The sequence below is a fragment of the Astatotilapia calliptera genome, chromosome 15 (genome assembly GCF_964374335.1).
Source record: "Astatotilapia calliptera chromosome 15, fAstCal68.1, whole genome shotgun sequence".
Lineage (NCBI taxonomy): Eukaryota > Metazoa > Chordata > Actinopteri > Cichliformes > Cichlidae > Astatotilapia > Astatotilapia calliptera.
The window spans coordinates 35,398,203-35,418,734 of record NC_137436.1 but is presented as its reverse complement, the minus strand read 5'-3'; the positions used below and the strand labels follow the sequence as shown (position 1 = coordinate 35,418,734).

The 20,532-nt window shown below is 41.6% G+C and overlaps 2 protein-coding genes and 1 long non-coding RNA gene across 4 annotated transcripts; 1 reads left to right on the top strand and 2 right to left on the bottom strand.

Annotated features, from left to right (window-relative positions):
* Positions 1-1,376: 1,376 nt before the first annotated feature.
* LOC113006350 (prostaglandin E2 receptor EP4 subtype-like) lies at positions 1,377-4,614 on the bottom strand. Its single transcript, XM_026142268.2, has 2 exons — positions 3,554-4,614; positions 1,377-2,296 (listed from the first exon to the last, which is right to left on the bottom strand). Exons 1-2 carry the CDS (start codon positions 4,364-4,366, stop codon positions 1,949-1,951), a joined length of 1,161 nt encoding a protein of 386 aa, XP_025998053.1. The 5' UTR covers positions 4,367-4,614; the 3' UTR covers positions 1,377-1,948.
* LOC145420457 (uncharacterized) lies at positions 3,829-8,911 on the top strand. Of its 2 annotated transcripts, none has more exons than XR_013901767.1 (2): positions 3,829-3,958; positions 5,435-8,911. It is a non-coding gene; the product is annotated as an uncharacterized LOC145420457 (long non-coding RNA). The 2 variants fall into 2 exon arrangements; XR_013901769.1 differs by having other exon boundaries at positions 3,834-3,958; positions 5,467-8,911.
* A 5,989-nt stretch (positions 8,912-14,900) lies between these two features.
* On the bottom strand, positions 14,901-19,835 carry LOC145420403 (uncharacterized). The gene is made up of 3 exons (XM_080289616.1): positions 19,557-19,835; positions 19,130-19,412; positions 14,901-19,002 (listed from the first exon to the last, which is right to left on the bottom strand). Exons 1-3 carry the CDS (start codon positions 19,646-19,648, stop codon positions 18,331-18,333), a joined length of 1,047 nt encoding a protein of 348 aa, XP_080145742.1. The 5' UTR covers positions 19,649-19,835; the 3' UTR covers positions 14,901-18,330.
* Between the last annotated feature and the right edge of the window lie 697 nt (positions 19,836-20,532).

Genomic DNA, 20,532 nt, shown 5'->3' with positions numbered 1-20,532 from the left:
TGTCCTGCAGGTTTTAGATCTCACCTTGGGTCAACACACCTGAATCACATGATTAGTTCGTTACCAGGCCTCTGGAGAACTGCAGGAGCTAATTTAGCCATTTAAATCAGCTGTGTTGGTTCAAGGACACATCTAAAACCTGCAGGGACACCGGCCCTCTGGGCCTGGAATTGCCCACCCCTGAGGTAATGTATTTCCAGTCTCCTGTTGTCCCGCTGCTGTATAAAATCTGCCTCAGGGTTCAGCAATTTTCATTCAGACATGTTCTTCTACAACCTTGGTCATCTCAAAACATCTGTTCTCCTTTGACCTCTGTTTTTGACAAGCCATTTACACTCAGAGAAACTCCCTTGACTGGATGTTTTAAATCTTTGTGCAGGAAAATCCCAGCGGATCAGCAGTTTCTGAAACACGATTAACGTCCCTTAAATCACCTTTCTTCCCTGTTGATGCACAGTTTCAAGTATCAGGTCCAAGTATCTTGATTATGTGTGTGCAGCGCTTAATTTCAGGAGAGCGTGTATAAATCTAACATGACATTTCAGTTGCTCTGTTCTGTCATGTATGTTTCTTCCTGGCCTCAAATGTGTGCTTCTTCACTTAAAAACTTTCCAGTATCTCTGCCACTGTTGTGCAGATAATATACAAAGTGGTGATGAATAAAATGGCAATTTGGTATTTGATTAGGAGCTAAAACCTTATTTATCTCCCAGTTTCCCAAAGGCAAAACCACATGTTGATGATATATTTTTAAAAAAAATGTCAGTTAGTTCCCCCTAGTGGGCACAAATTAATAATGCAGCACAAATGTCAGCACTTTTAAGTAGAACTGAATGATTTACTTGAAGCTCCGAGTGTACGCTGTCATGTTTGTTTACACCAGACTGTGTTTACAAGAAGTCGGTATGGTAACAACAGGCACAAGTTTCTTTTATGTGGCTCCACGTGATCTTTCAGAGGAGGACGCACATCTGCAGCGTGTCTTTGTTGGGCACACGGAGCTCACTTTCTCCTCTTTCCATGTTATGATGGATGCTGGCAGCCTCAGTTAGCCACCAGTGACAGCTCTTTAGTGTTCCTCTACACAGGAGTGCAGACTGTTAGCATTAAGGCGAAAGTGTTTTAGAGCTTAGCTGCCTACGCACAATGACTAATGACCTGATTTCCCTGCATTTGTTTTTTGGTGTGGTGGGGTTTTTTAGTTTTGTTTTCAATGTATTTGTCATAAAGAAAGAGATAAAGTGGATGTGGTTTTTTGCTTCTCTTTCATCCTATGTACTTTTTCTTTGTTGATGTGACCTGTTGATGTGACCTCTCACTATTTCACTTGGCTCTTTCTGCGCCCATGATTTCATTCCAGGACAAAGACAGTTGACTGATTTTCTAGTGCAAACATGAGTCTTTATTACAAACAGCCATCAGCATATTTTGGTCAGTGCTCTATTAATTTCATATGTTTCTCTTGATGAAAAAGAAATAACGAAACCCACACAAACCATCGGGGAGTTTTCCATAAACACTGTTGGAGCTGAGGGAGGATCCTGTCCATCACAAGAACCATCTGATGGCTCTTTGGCACTGTCAGAGACATCTGGAGGAAGGTGGAAGGGGAAAGGTGGAGGTGAGCCCCATGAGAGATGACATTCATCTAGCGAAAGAGTGTCTCAGCTAGGCGGAAGCCACAAGGGGAGGTTGGACAGAATGGAAAGGCTCGATCTATCATTGCACTTCAGTAACAACAACTCAATCAAACATTGTTTCTCTTTTCTTGTCAGCCCCGTGACATACAACTCTTTCAGTCAATAAATAATCCTCCAGGTGCTCTGGGGATCCCTCCGTGCTGTGGGCCCACCACATCTTCATCATCAGCGGCTCTGAGAGAGAGTCGCGTGTGAAGCTCTTCATGCCACCATAACGCAGCAAACATTCATCGGTGTCAAATATGTGCTCACTCAGCAGAGTCAAGTCTGCTGGAGGCTCTCTCCGTGTCGCGCGGAGTGAATGTGACAGTAGCGGGGAGCTGAGTGATGATGCTGGCATTGCACATCAGCTGGGTGAACACGCTGCTGTCCTTCACAATGCTGGTAGTAAATAGGGTGGTTTGCGTTAAAGGAGGGGAGCTGCTGCGGCTGCTGCTGCCTCGCCTGGATAAACCGAGGAACCGGCGGAACAGGGACTTCCTGAGGAGGATGTAGATCCAGGGGTCAAGGATGGGGTTAACTGAGGCTATCCTGATGGCAGCCAGGTCTGCTTTGAAGTTTTTTTCATCACTGAAGCAGTTTGCAAACACACGGACCTTAAAACAGAAGAAAGGAGCTGTTATAATATATTTCTTTAGACTGTTAACAGCTCATAAGCAGAAAGATTTCCTGTTTTGTCATCTTAAAAAAGAAAGGTTTGTCAAATCAAATCAAATTCCTGGATTCCTGGATTGAATGAGCAAACTCAACATTAAGGCGCTGTCCTCATGTAGACTACACCTCTGGTTACAAATATTTTGCAAGCTGTTGCATTATTAATTTCTGCTATTTGGGTTTAGCTGGACATTGTAAGTATAAAAAATAAACGTTAGCTTTGAGCAGAAAATGACTAATAAAGTCTGTTCTGGAGACAGGGACTTTATTTTCTAACACAATAAAATCCACATTGTTTAACACAGTGTAAACACTTCATGGCTTTTCTGAAAAGCCAAAATATAAAGTCCCTGTATGAGGTGAAGAGAAATGATCAAATTTTATCCAATTAAAGGCAGATTACACCCTGCACCAGTAACCAGCCTGTTGCAGACAACCATTCACAATCACACCTATAGGCAGTTTAGAATGAACCTAACCTCCTGTCTTTGGACTGTGAGAGGAAGCCTTAATACCACAGTACACAGGCAAAATAAGCAAACTCCACACAGAAAGGCTTCAAACTTCAAACTCAAACTTTATTGGTGTGAGGGAACAGTGCTAACCACTGTGACCAGGTAATGACTGGACTTTAGAAAACAATATAGATTATATTCATCAAATATACAAGAATATTTAATGAACTGGCATGCAAGTTAAATGCCTAAAATGTGAAGGTAGCCCTGCTAAACTGTCACCAGAAGTTTTCAGTTGTAGTCATTTTAATGATACATATTGTTGTGTGTGTGTGGGATATATATTTATCCAATTATATTAGGTTGAACTTCTGGAGTATCTGATGCTGAACGTACTGAACATATTTGCTGGAATCAAGCAAACTGAGCAAATCAAGCACTACGTTCGTCCACTTTTAGGTCCTTTTACAGATTTAAGTAGTTCCTCGTTATTTCACAGGCAGTTGTTGCCTGTGAAATTCAGGCTAACTGCGTGCATCGCTTTAGAGGAAAAATAAGATGGAAAGTGGGTAAAATTATTTTTGGCCAGTTTTAATTAAAGCTAACGACGTCAAAATGCATGTTTCGCACTGCTGTGTCGATACTAATCAGTACAATACTGGTAATCCTCGTGTTTATAAGTGCCAGGCAGTGTTACAACAAAGTTTCTCTGCGCACCACTCGTTAATTAAAGACTTCTCTTACCACTAGTGGGGCTGAGCAGGCCAGGACCACCACAGAAGTCATCACCAGCACCGCGATCATTTGAGTCTCTGCGGCCGAGGACAGAGCTCTCCACCTTTCGCGGACGCTGCCTCTGGTGACGGGCAGCTGCACGACCCTCTGGCGCATCATCAGCAGCGCGCCGCACACCGCCAGGTTCAGCAGGATGGTGCCGAGGATCAGCAGCAGGCTAACGACGCTGTACAGGACGAAGTAGGTGGTGGACACGGGGTCGTGTTTCCTCCAGTCGATGAAGCACCAGGTTTCGGACGGCTGCAGTGTGCTATTCGCCATGCCCATCATTGGGAGGCAGCAAAAGAAGATGTGACTGATGTAGATGAAGAGCAGAAGCTTCTGCGCGAAGCGTCGGTCCACTCCCCACCGCTGGTAGGTGTACGGGCAGCATATGGCCAGGTATCGCTCTGCTGCCATGGTGCATATGATGCTGAGTCCGGTCAAACCGAAAAACAGCAACAAAAAGGACTGAAACTCGCAGACATGTTGGTCCAACAGCACATTGGGGTTAAGGTAGTTGGCTATAGTTATCGGACTGGCCAGGCAAGTGCCCAGCAGGTCCGTCACCGCCAGCCCGCACACCAGCGTGTAGAAAGCTGAAGATTTGCGCTGCTGTCTTGATACCGAAAGAACGATTATTGCAATTAAATTCCCAACGGCGCCTCCAGCAAACATAAAAATCGGTAAATTGATTGATTTCTCGACACGGTCTGTTTGTGAATTCTGAGTCGTGGTCTCGTTTATTGAATAAGGTCCGTGCGTAGAGTTTGAGCTTTCCATTTCTATCCACGAGATAGCCTTAGTTACAGACGCTACCTGTGGTGTGTTGTGGGTTTGGAAGCGCAGTTCCTCTTCAGCCTACTGCAAGAAAAGATAATGACTCAGCAGGGGCATGTTCTCTGGTAGTCTCATCCCCTCTGCTTTCCAGTAATCCAGAAGTTACCGAGAGGTCGTGGCGCACAGTTGTGGGCAAAGTGGTGGGTTGTCTCTAATATACTGAAGCATCCAGCAGTCTGACAGAAGTGATGGATAGGATTTCCGTTCCCTTTCTCATTTGTCAGTGAGCCGTCAGTGATGTCTGTCAGGAAGTGAACTGAACAAGGGGGTAAAGAGACGACAGTGTCACAGATGAGACTTCAGCGGAATTTTCTGTGTTAGATATGAGTCACATTTGGTTACAAACAAAGATCTAAACGTTTGAGGCAACCGCTAGATTAAGTGATGTGCGTTCGATGCGCGCAAAAACAAACAGTAAAGTTAAATAGGATAACTGTGCCTATAGCCGCTTCCAATAACACTGTTGAAAAGTTTTCAGTTTGAAGAATAAAATAAAATTTAAATGCCAATTACACGTTTAAAGTGTGCCCCACCCAAACACTGTACGTTTGTTTTTATGAATGTGAGGTTAATTGATAATGGATGGATGTATGATGGATATTTAAATGAAAGAAATGCAACATATGTTTACGAGCATGGTACTCCAAACCTTTTGTCTTTAATAATCCACACATATTACTGTAAACCTTTTGCTAAAGTAACTTAATACTAAAAATCGTTTATAGTGGGGGTGTCAAATATGAGGCCTGGTGGCCAGAATTGGCCCAGCAAGGACTCCAATTTGGCCCCATGGATGGCTTTAAAAATGAATGATGGGCTTAAGTTTTGAACTTTTGTCAGTATTTTCATACGTTTGACAGCTTTTAATAAATATCTCTCCCACTGACAATCATAATACACTAAAGTAATAAAGTAACGAATCAATAATTAAATGACAGAAACGTTTCTGTTATTTCTTTACTTTACCTTTTTATTTACTATAGAAATTTCTGTTTTGTCTTTCTTTTACAGAACTTTTTTTTTGTTCCACTTATCCTTATCAGGGTCACAGGTTGGCTGGAGCCTATCAGGACTTTTACAGGGCAAGAAGTGGAGTACACCCGGGACAGATCAACACAGAGACACTCACATTCCCTCCTATGGGCAATTTTTATCATATTCACTTAACCTAACCCCACTAACTGCATGTCTTTGGACTGTCGGAGGAAACCAGACTACCCACTCAAACATGGTGGAGAGCCATCGAGCCAGATGGTGGAGTCGAACACAGGACCTTGTTGCCGTGAGGCCATAGTGCTGCAGCACCATGTTGCCCTTTTCTGTTATTCTGTAGTAAATGAAAGAAATGGTGGCAGCGTGAAAAAATAAATATGTTCTCTGTAATTTTACACATTTATTTCTTCATGCTGTTTAAGTCATTTAGAAAAAGATTTACTGTTGAAAATGCACTTTTTGTTTCTTATATAAAAAATATCGCAGGGATCGTAAATGTGTAGTTAACTGTCTTTAGAGTGACAGGAAGGGGAGTTTCACAGGTCTGGCTCACTTAACATCAAAGTGCGTCGTATGTGGCCAACCACATAAAACAGTCCAGTGCATGAGTGTAAGCATAAATACTGTACTCTGTACAAATGCATTGCCATTTTGTTGGTTCATATTCAGTGATGATTAAAGTCCCATACATTTTGGACACCAACTACTATCAGCCACAGAAAGCTATTAAAATAAGAGCACGTTGACTGCAATTGTTTTCCATGAAATGTCATCATCTTTCTCTGAGGAGTATTTCTTAACTAGAAATGGGTGGCTTGGATTTCCACATGTGGTCTAATTCATTCCAGAAATTGCAGATGTAATAAACAACATCAGAACTTACAAATCCCAAGCAAATTAACTACACATCTGTACTACTTCCTATTTTTCTTTTTTCTTTTTTAACTCAAACTAATTAATAACGTTTCTGTTTGTGTGTGATGCTCTTTCTTTGCTCAGCAGTGGAAGAAATTATATGAGCGGGAACATTACATCAAGTGGAAAAGCTTTTGTCTATCATTTGTTCCATAGGGTTTCTGAGGGTGCTGTTTTCCCAGTGATGAACCTCTGGGTGCAGCACGCACCTCTGTCCCAAACAGAAGTTATTGTAAATGGTAGTGAGGAAGAGCAGAGCCCCGACAGACAGCAAGAACACCCGGGACGTCATTGCACTTAGCCTGCTCCGACTCTCCAGCCGTCACACATTCATTACAGTGTGACTTATGTTTACAGTGAGGAGCAGCGGAGAGGGGGTCTCTGTCAGCAGGCGACCTTAAAAGACAAAACAAAACACCTCTCTGAGAGGTAAACTGCTGCTGCTCATGCCTGCTCATGCAGACAGAAAGGAGCTGGCAGACTGGAAAAACAAAGACACTTAAGAGATGCCAAAGCCTGGAAACTCCAAGAGCAGATGCAATGTTGCTCAGTCTACAGTGAATCACGGGATATTTAAGACGTCAGTGGTTTATAGACTTCTCGAATGCTGTAAAGTTAATGCATTTATTGTAAATGCACTTAAAATGTATTATCTCTGTCTGTGGTCTCAGCTGTGGTCTGGCGCTATAAAAGTGTCTGTGACTTCACCGTGTAAGGAAACAGCACAAAAAAATCCAGCCTTGTGCAAAAGTCTTGAGCCACCACACATTTGTTCATATTTTGCTTCCAACTTTCTTGTATTTAAGAAAAAATAAGACTTTCTGAAGGGTCTTCAAGCTTTTTCTTTGGACATTGGCTGCTTTTTCACTCATTTTCAGTCCAGTCGGTAAGCATGACCATTTCAGAGGAATCACTGTGTTTTTTTAAGCCACTTAATACTGACCTATGAATCATTCCAGCATAAAAAGTCACCTACACTACACACAACACTGGCATGAGGCAGTGTTGTGTCTACAATAACAGACAACTTAACAAAGAACTAGTTGAAATTATATCTTTAGGCACTTTGTTATTAGTAGTCCGTCACGTATGCCTGTTTCTTTTGTCGAATCTACAAAAACAAAGATAAGTGTGACAGGAATGAAAATGGTACTTTTATTTCTACAGTGTTGTTCAGGAATATTTCAGCAAGCTTTGGAGTGTGTCCATAAAAGAATGCCCAAAAGCTAGAACAGATGAACAGTATCTTAAAGTTATCTTCTGTTCACCGAAGCTTTGACTTCATCAGGTATGCCAGATTAAAAACACACCCCAAACGCAATAAAACAGAACAAAAGGCAGCCAACATCCAAAGAACAGCTTTGAAAGTAAAGAACTATTCCTGAAGACTACATCACAAGAAACTGCGAGAAAGCTTGTCTGAGAGAGTTCAGGCTGTGCTGAAGAATAGAGGTGGTGCTGTAATTTCATGTGTGTTTGCACGTTTCATTAAATCGCTGCATTGATTCTTGCTAGCAAAATATAAAGAAATGAGGGTTGGTTCAAGACTTGCACTGTACATAAAAGTCATTATGAAGACATTTTCATGAGATTTTTAGCAGTTTATCAAACACTGAACTTGTGTGGTGGTCATTTGTTGCCATGTTGGTGACGTCTGCACATCTACAGCAATACAGGTGTTGATGCACCGAGGACAAACTTAAAGAATCCCAGTCACCTTCTAAGATTACCTATGACCGATGACCTACGCAGACACACAGGACAGGTGTTTTCTTTTTTAATAAATACTCCCTTGAATATGCAAAATAATCAGATTTTAGTATGAACATGTCTCCAAAGTCTGTATTAAAGTCTTGAAATTTTATTCAGTCCACTCAACGGACTAAAGAATAATCCAGAATTAGGCGTCTTTGAGTTCTTTGGATCTTCCTGTTACCGGAATCTGTGTGTTGGATTCAAAATTAGCTTCTAACTAACTTTTTTTTTTTACATAAGAAAGGTTTTATCCCAAGGTTTTCTTTATTTAAAATTTTTTTTGTTTTTTTTTCTTTTTTTCTCACTTTAGGAGCAGACAGGAAGTGTGCATCTAACTTCAAATTGTTGTTGTCTTATATCTGTTTAGTCTGACCCTTTCTAAATCTGGACCCTCCTCACTCCTACTCCTTTGTGGAGTTTAACAGGCATGAGAACACAGCACTCACCCCACTGTGCCACAGTTATAAATATGTAGATTTAAGGCAAAAGTTACAGCTGATTATTTGAGATGCCAGCGAGTCTAAACACGACCCATGGGACATTGTGGCTGGTAAACTCACTAACAGCAACAAATGAATTCCAAGTGATAGTTTCATCAAGCCCCACAAAGTATTTGGTGTAAAAGGCGTTTGGGGATTTTATAGGGGAGGGAAACTGAGGAGAATTGGACTCTGCTGTTTCCTGGAAGTGAGTCAAGATTATCTCCTGGGTCCCCGAAAGCACAAAGGAATTCAGAGTTAAGGTCAAGCCTTGCATAAGCATGAGCATAACATAAGCATTAGATTAAGTTAGCCACGGTAACAAAAATAAAAAAAATAAAATAAATATCAGGGAATCAAGGAAAACAAAATCACAGCCCCCACGGACATATGAAGTTAGCTGAAGTATTGTGTTCTAAATAAACGATGGAAGAATAACAGGAAAGCAAAGGCATTCATACTCCTAATATGAGCGACCGCCGAGGTATGGCTGTCAGTCTCTACAGGATGTAGGATAAAAAGGAGAGCATTTACTAATATAATATAAAATTCTGTGACTGTAACTGGGGGAAAGCTGCCCATAACGTGGACAGAGTGGTTATCCAGATAGTTACAGTTAGTTTTTTCATTTTCATCTTCGTACACCGCTGCAGTGCATTTTCAGTGAATTAGAAAAAAATAATACAGATGTGACTGAAGTGCAGACTTTCAGCTTTAATTAGAGGGTTTAATAAAAGCATTGCAATACCTTTTTAGGAACATTACATCCAGTTTTTATACACGCTTTCCTGTTTTCAGAGGCTCAGTAAGTAAATTCGACTCTTGACCGGCTACATGAAACATGTTCCTTTGTTATTGCCTGACAAGTTAAGGAGTAAAAAGGAGGGTCTGGCATTGTGTTGAACCTGAATTTGATAGCATTTTACTGAAATTGCCCAAAATAAGGTCCACAGAGATTTTGAAGGATGGTGATAATATTAGGCTGGAAAAACAAAATAAACGTATCAGAGAAACAGAAAACACTTTAGGAGAGCCTCAGCAATCTGAGATGAGTGCACAATGGTGGAACATCCCCGAGCAGATTCGTCCGATCAGACAGCGCTTCACACCGTAAACTGATATTGACCCCAAGAGTACTGATAAGAGTTTCTCAGGGCAAAGAAATAGTCAGTCACCTGATCTGAATCCAATGGAGCAGATTTTCAGTTATTAAATACAAAGCTGGAGGCAGAGAGACCCACAAGCAAGCGGCAACTGAAACCAGCTCCAGTGGAGGACTCGCAGAGCTTGTCAAGGGAGGAAACACAACATGTCCAGGGGTGATGTCATGTGCAGAGTCACTGACTGCAAAGGATTTTCATCAAAGTATTAAGAACAGTCATTATATTTTAAATGATCTTAGCTTATTACGTTTCATCCTCTGAAAACGTCAGACTTTGTATAAGAATGGTTGTAGCTGCTAAACTGTTAGTTAAACACCCTCTGGTGCAGAAAATACATTTTCCAAAAACGTATTAACCTAACCTTCTAGTCTGAGAGCTGAAATCAGAGCTGAAAGCTGAGCTGAAATCAGATCTCGCAATAGGATAACAATCCCAACAATACAAGTGCACCAGAGCGGAGAGGGGGGGAAACAAATCAAGACGTTGTAATAACCTATTCAAATGAAATGCTGTGCATAAATGAACGTCCCCAATTCTCATGAACTGGAGCGGCTTTATAAAGTCGGTGAAAATTCCTCCACATAGATGTAAGAGACTGCTCAAGTCATACAGAAAACAGTTACTTCAGGTTATTTCCTAGCTTTATAGTGTACACACTTTGTATTACTGCAGTTTGCACTGTTCTCTTACACAATGTCAGTTTTACCTTTACAGTTTGCTTGAAACTAACATCACTTTTACTTTTTAGCTAAATCCCACAAAACCTGAAACTGCAGTTTTTTCTGTTTTTGTTTCTTTTTAATCAATTAATCAATTATACTATTATATTATTACTTGTTTGCTTGTTAGTGTGAAGTTTCAAAGAAAAAAAAGAAAACCTTTAAGAAATTATGAAAGAAAAAAATCTTCAGAAGAAGAATAGGGGGGTCGTGTTTCTGGGATATATAGTCTTTTGTTTCATTCTCTGTCAGGATGATTCCAGACTTCTTCAACAATGGGGAAGTTTGAGGTCTGGGGAGGCCAATCCACTGCACTGGAAGTGTGTTTGAGATCTTTGTCATGTTGAAAAATGAAGCTGTTGCCAATCACTTGTTTTCCAGATGGTATTGCATCGCGGATCAAAATCTGAAGGTACTTTTTCAGCATTTATAATTCCATAAATTTTGACAAGCTCTGAAACAGCAGTGCCTGAAATACAGCTCCAAACCTCCACCATGTTTTACAGATGGATGTAAACACTCGCTGTTGTACCTCTCTTGACGTCCTTACCTTGTAAGGACACCGTTGCACCTCTCTTGGCGACAGTGAACAGTGGATGGATCAACTGAGGGTCCAGATGAAGGTCTTAACTCCTGTGTCAGGTCTTTGCTGAATTTCTCCCTATTATTAAGAAACATTTAGTCCATCATTTCTTCTTCATACATGATGTGCTATTGTGACAAGGTGCTAGTAACAAAGTGCTTAAAAATATAACTTAAAATGGGCTCTTTGAATAGTAGTGTAGAAGTGTTACGTGGCTTGAATGGTCAGGTACAAGAACTGGACTGAAATGATTAAATAAGCAGAAACAGATCTTCAGAAATCCCGGAGAATGTACTTAATTATTAATTATTAATTAATTATTAATTAATTTAATTATTTATTTCCAAAGACCAATTTTTGAAAAATACTACAAAGTCTGACTCGTTGAAAGCAAAATACACAGAAATGAGGGCAAACTCAGAACTTTTGCACAATACTATAACATTGCAACCAAACGTGTACTTTATCCTGATATGTGCACACCAAATCTATTCAGCTTATCCCCTTAATGCTCATGATTGCTGCAGTGACAGGGGCTGGGTATGTGACCCAGCTTTTTGAGTTTATTTTAGATTTGTGATTTCTTATATTATATTGAAAATATGTTAAGTTCTTGTGTTGTTATTAGTAGTTAGGATTTAGTTGAGTTTTGTTTTAGTTTTCTTTCACCTGTGTCTCCTGGTTTATGAGTCTTTTCCCTGTCCTCTATGTAGTTTGTCTTGTCCTCAGTGTTTTTTCTTTTAGTTATGCCCGTGCCTTCCCTTATCTGTTCTCATGTGTCCCTCCTTGTGTTTCGTGTCTCCCCAGTCTGTCATGTGTTCCATCATTAGCCGTTTCCGGGTCCAAACTAGGCTTCGGGTCCCAAATTCAAACGAACACTGCAGCATCAATGAGAGTTACAAACTGTCTAAATTCCTTCCATCCATCCATCTTCTTCCGCTTATCTGGGGCCGGGTAGCTTCACACTCGGCTTCACACTCAGCTGCGAACCGTTCCAGTGCGAGCTTCATCATCTGATGAAACCAACAGAACCACTTCATCCTCAAAAAGCAGAGATGACATTCTGAGACCACCCAAGTGAAAGCCTTCTGCCACTTGGCCATGCCTAGAATAAATTCTTTCATTTTTAATAAAATGATCAGCGTTGCTGCTCTACCAGGTGTAACAATTAAGTCTAACATCCAGGCATACACGAAAAAGAATTTATGAAGTTTAATTAGCAGGGAGTTAGCTCGCTAGTTTTTATTTAAATATAATATACCATGTTCTGACTGAGAGATTTCTAAAAAAAAATAAAATAAAAATTAACTACAGCTTTGCTATCACTTCTGACATAAATGAAGACATAAAACTAAACAGCAGTGACATTTGTCGGGTTACTGCAGTTGGGCTAGCTGGTATATAATGATGGCTACCTACAGCTATGGTTACCATAATATAACCAAAGTGAAGCTAGAGGGTGAACGACAACTTTTTCCACTTGAAAAAAGTTAACGTGAGGGTTCCCGATGGTTAGGAGGTTAGGAACAAATGCAATTGCGTGGCAGGATGCTGTAAATGTACAATCAATCAATTAATCAATATGAGGTTAGTCATTAATATACTGCTGCATGGGCTGGGCTGTAGTTACAGCATAAGGTTTTAAAAACTAAGCTTTAAAACTTGCTGCAGATGAATAGTGGTAACAAAAACCAGGAGAGCTTGAGAGTGATCACTGACTTTTTTAGGGGCTTGTTCAGATGTGTATTTAAGTCCTGTGTCTCCTTGTGTTCCTTGTCGGGTCGTCTTTTTGTTTTCATGTCAAGTCCGAGTTTTTGATTCCCACTGTTCAAGTTTGAATTATTTCATTTTACGTTGTTGCACGTTCCTGTTCAGTTTCATGTTCTTGTCTCTTTTCATTGTCTTCATAGATAGTCATGGTTTTTCCCAGTGTAGATTTCAGTTTAGTTTCACCGCACCTTGTTTTTCTGGGTTTTTTGTATCAGACTCGCTTTTTGTTCAAAACACCAGTTCATTTCTCCTGTGTGTCCTTTTTGGGTCCGTTTCACAAACACACCGGCGTAACCTTGCCGTGACATGGAGTCTATCAAAGCAAGCCATTAAGTATACATACTTAATGACATATACATATAATTCTTTATTTATTCATTAAATAAAGACTTATGACACCAAACTGACCGCAAACATTACTCCTCTATTCATCAATTCCAATGAAAAACCACCTTGACCCACATGCGAAGCAATTTCAACTGAAAAAAAAAACAACTTTTGCAAAACCACATGTTGTTTCTGTAGCTTTACTCCATCTCGCTTACATTTATATAACAAAGAAAACTCCCTTTTAATCTCTCTGCAGCTCATATTTCTGTCAGCCTCTCTGTGACACATCATCCAGTTATAACCACTATGATGTATTTAATGAACATGATTAATTTCTTCCTTAATCTTTGCATGCTCCGATGAGAGCGACACCACATGAAGACATTCATGATGAACAATGTAGTTAGGAAACATCCACCATAGAGCAGCAGATGAGGATGAGAACATCCGCTGAATCCATAAATGTGGTTCTATTTAATTCTTGTTGGGCTGTTTGAAAGATATTTTTTGAGATGATAGCTTAATCAAAAAAGCAAATCCCTGTTGTCTTTCAATCTCCAGAAAACCCCAGCCAGTTTTCCAGCACATTTCTACTGATGTGATCAACTTTAAAGAATACCACAGAGGTTTTACTGTGTCACTTCCCAGCAATGAGCCAAACAAATGTTTTTTGTGTTTTATTTTTATATAAAGGTCAAGACACAATTCAGAGTATATAAGTCATACCGTGCTCAGTTGGGCATTGTAGCTATGTAATGCGTAACTGTGGCTTGTAATTTAGGCGCCAACACACTTTTGTCAATGGAGGGCAGCTCCTACGTCTGTTGAAAAATTTAGACGTCTTCTTTTAATATATGAGATTAAAAACTGTGATCCAGTAGCGAACAAACATGAAGTGATGCAGTGTGCAAGACATAATTACTTAGAGAAACTTTTGTGCTGTCAGACTACTAAGTGTGTTGTTAAGCAGAGCACTGCTTGGTAAAGTCAACATGGCAACACTTTGGCTTTCAGCAGTTATGAATTTGTCTTGTTCTCCACATCGGCTTAGTGCGTTTGGTCAAGAAATAGACTGTAGATAAAAAGTGGCAGTAGCCACTGTATTAGTACCCATGGTATAGACTTGATTCTGAAGTTCATCCTCATGTCAATTTACTGGAACCAAAACAGCAAAACCAGAACTTAACTTCCCAAAAATGGAGTAAAAACCTCTGAGGTGTTACACTGTTATGTTGTGTATGTTTTATAGTGCACTGTCAAAAGTGTAAAGAACCTACAATAATACAGAGAAAACTCCCTATGAGCAAACACTTGGCGACAGTGGGAAGGAAAACCTCCTTTTTAACAGGAAACCTCCAGCAGAACCAGGCTCAGAGGAGGGTTAGCCATTTCCCTCAAACTATCATCATTTCTCGTATGCACAGTGTCACCGATGTTTAACGTGCTGTTGTATTTTTGGAGGACTACAATCACGACTGTATAATGTAAATTCTGCACAGCGTGCAGGTATCGGCATCCTGTGTTAGTAAACTGGTTCCCTGAAGCAGCCACTCCCCTGAAAACTTTATGCCTAAATATAATTTTGCATAAGTGCCTACAGAGACTAAAATTTCACCACACCAAACAGGTGTTAAACAGATGTTTTGATAAATCTCAGTCATATGGCATCATTTTGATTTTGTTATTTTATCAAAGACTCCATTATTAAAATACAGACCCAACTCATTGGATTTTTGCAAATCGGTTGGGAGAAAAAATGCTGGAACTGCTGTTTTTCCGTTCCCTGACAGAGTAACACTGTGCTGTGTCTGGAATTCATTATTCTGACTTTTGTGATAACAAGATTAAGTGTTGGGGAAATAACACTGACTTTAATAGGGCTGCGGTGGTGTGAATAGCAACACTCCTGCAGTATTATGACGTATTTCTGTGCATGCCTTAAGTAAACCAGGTAAGAATGGAGTAATAGAAGGTTTAAGGGAACTTAACCTATATTCATCAGTCCAGCCGCTGACCTTTAATCTGGGAGAGACCATGGCTGTGAGCCAGCAGGAGGTGTAAATCTTTTTGAATTGCACGCACTACCAATTTGGTCACACCTTCTCATTTAATGGATTGTCTTAATTTTTCTGCTGTCTATATTGTAGATACAAACTGAAGACATCAAATATATGAAGCAAGAGGTATGGAATTATGTAGCAAAGAAAAAAATGATGAATAAATCTAAATATGTTTTATATTTTAGATTCCTCAAAGTAGCCACCCTTTGCTTTGGTGACAGCGCTGCAAACCCCTGGCTTTCTCTCAGTGAGCTTCATAATGTAGTCAATTGAAAGTAGTTTTCCCTTCACAGGTGTGCCTCGTCAGGGTTCATTTGGGGAATTTCTTGCCTTCTCAATGGGGTTGGGACCATGAGTTGTGCTGTACAGAAGTCAGGTTGGCACACACCTGACAGCCCAATTAGACTGTTAGAATTCATGTTATAGCAAGAATCAACCAGCTAAGTAAAGAGAAATGACAGTCCATCATTACTTTAAGTACTGACGGTCCATCAGTCAAAAAAAGAAAAAGAAAAAAAAAAAGAACTGAAGGTCAGTCAGTCTGGATAATTGCTTTCAATGTATTCCCAAGTTCAGGCACAAAAACCATCAACCACTGAGCTGGCTCACATGAGGACCACCCCAGGAAAAGAACACCAAGAGTCCCCTCTGCTGCTGAGGATAAATTCATCCGAGTCACCAGCCTCAGAAATTGCACCTCAGATTAGAGCCCAGACAAATGCCACACAGAGTTCCAGTAGCAGACACATCTCTACATCAACTGTTTAGAGGAGATTGATCAGGCATTTATGGTCAAATAGCTGCTAAGAAGCCATGACTAAGGAAAAGAAACAACCGGAGAAGATTTGTTTGGGCCAAGAAACACAAGGAATGGACATTACACCAGTGGAAATCTGTGCTTTGGTCTGATGAGTCCAAATTTGAGATCTTTGGTTCCACCCAATGTGTCTTTGTGCGATGCAGAAAAGGTGAACGGATGGTCTCTCAGTGCATGGTTCCCACCGTGAAGCATGGAAAAGGAGGTGTGATGGTGTGGGGGGCTTTACTGTTGACACTGTTGGGGATTTCTTCAGAATTGAAGGCACATGGAATCAGCATGGCTACCACAGCATCCTCCAGTAATATGTAATCCCATTCTGTTTGCGTTTAGTTGGAACATCATTTATTTTTCAACAGGACAATGACCCCAAACACACCACCAGGCTGTGTAAGGGCTCGTTGACCAAGAAGGAGACTGATGGACTGCTGTACCATGGCCTGGCCTCCACAGTCACCTGACCTAAACCCAATGGAGATGGTTTGAGATGAGATGGACCACAGAGTGAAGGCAAAAGGTCCAACAAGTGCTCAGGAACTCTGGGAACTCCTTCAAGACTGTTGGAAAACCATTTCAGGTGACAACCTCATGAAGCTCAGAGAGAGAATGCTAAGAGTGTGCAAAGCAGTAATCAAAGCAAAGGATGGCTATTTTGAAGAACCTAAAACATTAAACATGTTCACTTTTTGTTTACTACATAATTCCAAATGTGTTTATTAATGGTTTTGATGCATTCAGTGAGAATCTACAATGTAAATAGTTATGAAAATAAATAAATATACATGATTTACAAATTTCATAAACCCATATTTTGGTCACGATAGAAAACAGAAAACATATCAAAAAAACAAAATCTCCTGGATCACCTGTTGAGAGAAGAAGAATAGAAAACAAGCAAAAAAAAAACCCCAAAAAAACCAAAGCAACATACTAAACACAACACCGTCGCATTAATCTAGCTAAGTGTAAACAGCAGTAAATACTAAATATTCAATGTTGTTGTGCAGCACGCAGGACAGACAGCGCACAATGTGCTTTGAAGTAGCAGCCAAGAAAGGTGTAATTTAAGTCTACGAGCAGTAAACACCCGTGTGCATACCTGTGTGGATCAGCGCGCTTGTATTCAAATGGTTTCCACATGTAATGGTCTGCAAGAGGATGTAGCGAGCCATAGCCCCGTCCCCCAGGGCATGAAGCAGGCATGGAGGAGATCCAGGCCCCAGACATCCAGAGGCCCCAGAGTGCAAGAGCCCAAGGAGGACCACCGGAGGGGCATCCGTGCCACCCTCATGGGAAGGGCTGAGGATCCCCAGACAAGGCGTCACCCAGTAGCCACCGAGCAGAAGCTAGAGGTGGCTGCACCGGCGTGCCCGCCGGCTCTGCCGGCAGCCAGCTGTGCCAGAGTGAACCGAGCCACAGGCCCAGAGGCCGGAGGCCCGAGGGCCCCCCGCACCCTGGAGGAGGCCTAACCGAGCAACAGCCCCGCCAGGTAGCCACCGGGAGTGAGCTGGTACATACCTGAGCGCCCAGCCCCGGACACCAAGAACCACCAATGCACCGACCCCTGAGGGCATCAGTCACCGGCAGGGAGTGTGGTGAGGGGAGATAGGCCTTGGAGGGCCTGGGAGTTCCCAGAGAGGTGGAGTCTAAGACCCGACCTGACATATAGACACAGACAAACAGGCACACACAGACACACACACATGTATTCCCACCCTCATGCACACATATACAAACACTCAGCACTCACCCAACGTAAGGATTGACATAAATGGACATGTACACACAATCACACTCCCCAAACATACTCTATACCCCGGGTCCAGGTACCCTCGCCCCCAGAGGGGGAAACAGAACCCAGAATAATGTTCCTAAATGTAAAATAGCAAAGACTGAATATCTCCTCATCTACAATAATACCTGATGATATTACAGTTTTTCTCGATTGCTAAAACACATTTCTTGAAACTACGCCTCATATTCTCACAACAGTAAACACAAATCCATAACATCTCACTCAATTTCCCAAACATCCTATTTCCAGGTCAAAATGAAGCTCTACACTCAAAACTATTCAGTCTTGCTGAAAAACCAAACTTTGCCCTCAGACATCAAACACAAGCCCTCAAAAAGACACACACTACAACAGAGTTTTGCACACTGGTACAATTAATTCAAAACAATAGTTCCAAAACAAATAGGTTGCTTATGGTTCTCCCCTTCAAAACCCTTGTCACATGATAAACACAAAAGACGCAACCAATGTATGTACAGTGGCACATTGTCATTCATGTACTATACAGTACAACACACACCAGAAACATTATCCCACCTCAGCATCTTGTCTTTGGTCTGGGTCAGGCCAGAGAATCTCATCCACATCACAGGCTATATTGGCCCCAGCCAGGCAGTGGGGGTAAAATCCTCTTGCATGCCTGATCCACCCCTGGCATGCATCTACTGATATGTCTAGGCAGGCCTCTTCCATGGCCTGAAGGAGGTGAACACGGACATAAGGTTCTCGGTCATACACTTTCCACCGCCATGCCGAAAATAACTCCTCTATCGGGTTTAGAAAGGGAGAGTATGCAGGCAGAAAGATATTAGAAAACCTTGGGTTATTGGTAAACCAGTCACGAACCAGAGCAGCGCGATGGAAGCTGACGTTATCCCACACAACAACGTAGTGAGGCTGCTCTGGCTGTGCTGGTTCCCTGTAGTGCAGCTGGAACATATGTTGTCTTAAACCATCAAGAAAAGCAAGGAGAAGCATAGTGTTATAGGGTCCTAGTACGGCATGGCGGTGGAGTACCCCTCGTTGGCTGATGGCTGCGCACATAGTGACATTCCCCCCACGCTGACCAGGGACATTTACAATAGCCCGATGGCCAATTATGTTCCTCCCCCTTTTCCTTCTTTTGGTCAGGTTAAAACCTGCCTCATCCACAAAGATTATTTCATGGGGAACAGGCCGTCCTTCAATCTCAAAGATTCTCTGCAAAACACATAACACAGTAGAGTCTATCGGTACCCTGAACCACAGTTCAAGAGTGCTGAAATGGCAGCATAAACTGCCATGCTGTGATGGTACACAATACTTTATACAGTATCAAAACTCATACCTGAACATATTCCACACGTTGGTTTTTCACTCTGTCAGAGTTTCGTTCGAAAGGGACTCGGTATGCCTGTTTCATCCGGAATTGATTCTTTCGGAGGATGCGGTCAATTGTGGAGAGGCTGATGGCATTTATGCCTCGAAAAAGATGATCATCCTCAATCACTCTCCTTTGAATCTCTCGCAGGCGGATTACATTATTTGCAATTACCATGTTTACAAGTTCCCTCTCTTGCTCCTCCGACAAAAGCCTTAACCTGCCTCCACCAGGTGGTCGTCTCTGTGTCCTACAAAAATAGAAGCACTCATTACTGTAACTGTCACACATTCATTTTACAGGCAAATAATGGAAACATACTGAAACTCAAGACACATAAGTTCAGTAACTTAAACGTTACTGTACAAAGCAGTCTTACTGCAAGTACACCTACCTGTTTTCCTCCCTGAAGGTTCTGATGATGGAGGCAACAGTGAAGCGACTCAAATTTGGTTGTACTCGTTGCCCAGCCTCCCTCATAGTCATCCCATGGACAAGGACATGGTCAACTAAAGTGGCTCGAATTTCATCCGAGACTGACTGTCTTCTTGCCCTTGCTCTTCCCCTTCCTTGTCGCCGTCGTTCTCCACCTCCACCTCCTTCACCACGTCCTCCTCCTCCTCCACCTCTCCCTCCTCCTCCACCACCTTCCTGTTGTCCTAGACCACCTCCTCCTCCTCCTCTTCCACCACGTCCTCCTCCTCCACCACGTCCTCCTCCTCCACCACGTCCTCCTCCTCCACCACGTCCTCCTCTTTCACCACGTCCTCTTCCTTTGCATCTCTTTGGATCCATTGTTTCAAACCTGAATGAGCTGACTTTGGCCCTTTTATCTATCCATCGCAGGTTCTGATTGGTGTGTGCTAAATTTTGACTCCTAGTGTTTCCACCTGGTTAATTGTGTGCTAATTGAGCTCAAGCTGTGCTGACTTAAGTTAACATTATTGCATGCTAGTGCTTTCTAAATGACTACATGGTGTAAGCACTGTAAAATGTAGGGATTTGTGTGTAGAGTTTTGCAGTAACAGTTCACCAAATTTGAGTCATGTGTCAAAGCAGGGAATAGTGTTTATAGTTCAGGGAAATGGGTGAGCTTTTTGAACAGTAGCGTTACGGTTTTGAAATTTTAGTTTAGAGGCCTGGTTACAGTGTTTAAGCAATCGAGAAAAACTGTAAGAGAATCTGGAGAAATCTGTGCAATACTGGATGTCCGTGACCTTCAGGCCCTCTGGCAGCACTGCATTAAAAACACGCATGATTCTGTCATTCGTGGGCACAGAAACACTTCCAGAACTCCCTTTCTGTGAACAGATCACAGGTTAAAGCTCTATATTCCACCACTATAGTCTCTGGACCAAAGTTCATTTAAA

Bases quoted from the DNA above. Each gene is read 5' to 3' on its own strand.
- LOC113006350 (XM_026142268.2), bottom strand. From the start codon at position 4,366: ATGGAAAGCTCAAACTCTACGCACGGACCTTATTCAATAAACGAGACC. The intron at 2,297-3,553 runs GTAAGAGAAGTC...TTCTGTTTTAAG, and splicing joins CCTGCTCAGCCCCACTAGTG to GTCCGTGTGTTTGCAAACTG.
- LOC145420403 (XM_080289616.1), bottom strand. From the start codon at position 19,648: ATGACTATGAGGGAGGCTGGGCAACGAGTACAACCAAATTTGAGTCGC. The intron at 19,413-19,556 runs GTAGGTGTACTT...CTATTTTTGTAG, and splicing joins ACCTTCAGGGAGGAAAACAG to GACACAGAGACGACCACCTG. The intron at 19,003-19,129 runs GTATGAGTTTTG...TGTGTTTTGCAG, and splicing joins AACGTGTGGAATATGTTCAG to AGAATCTTTGAGATTGAAGG.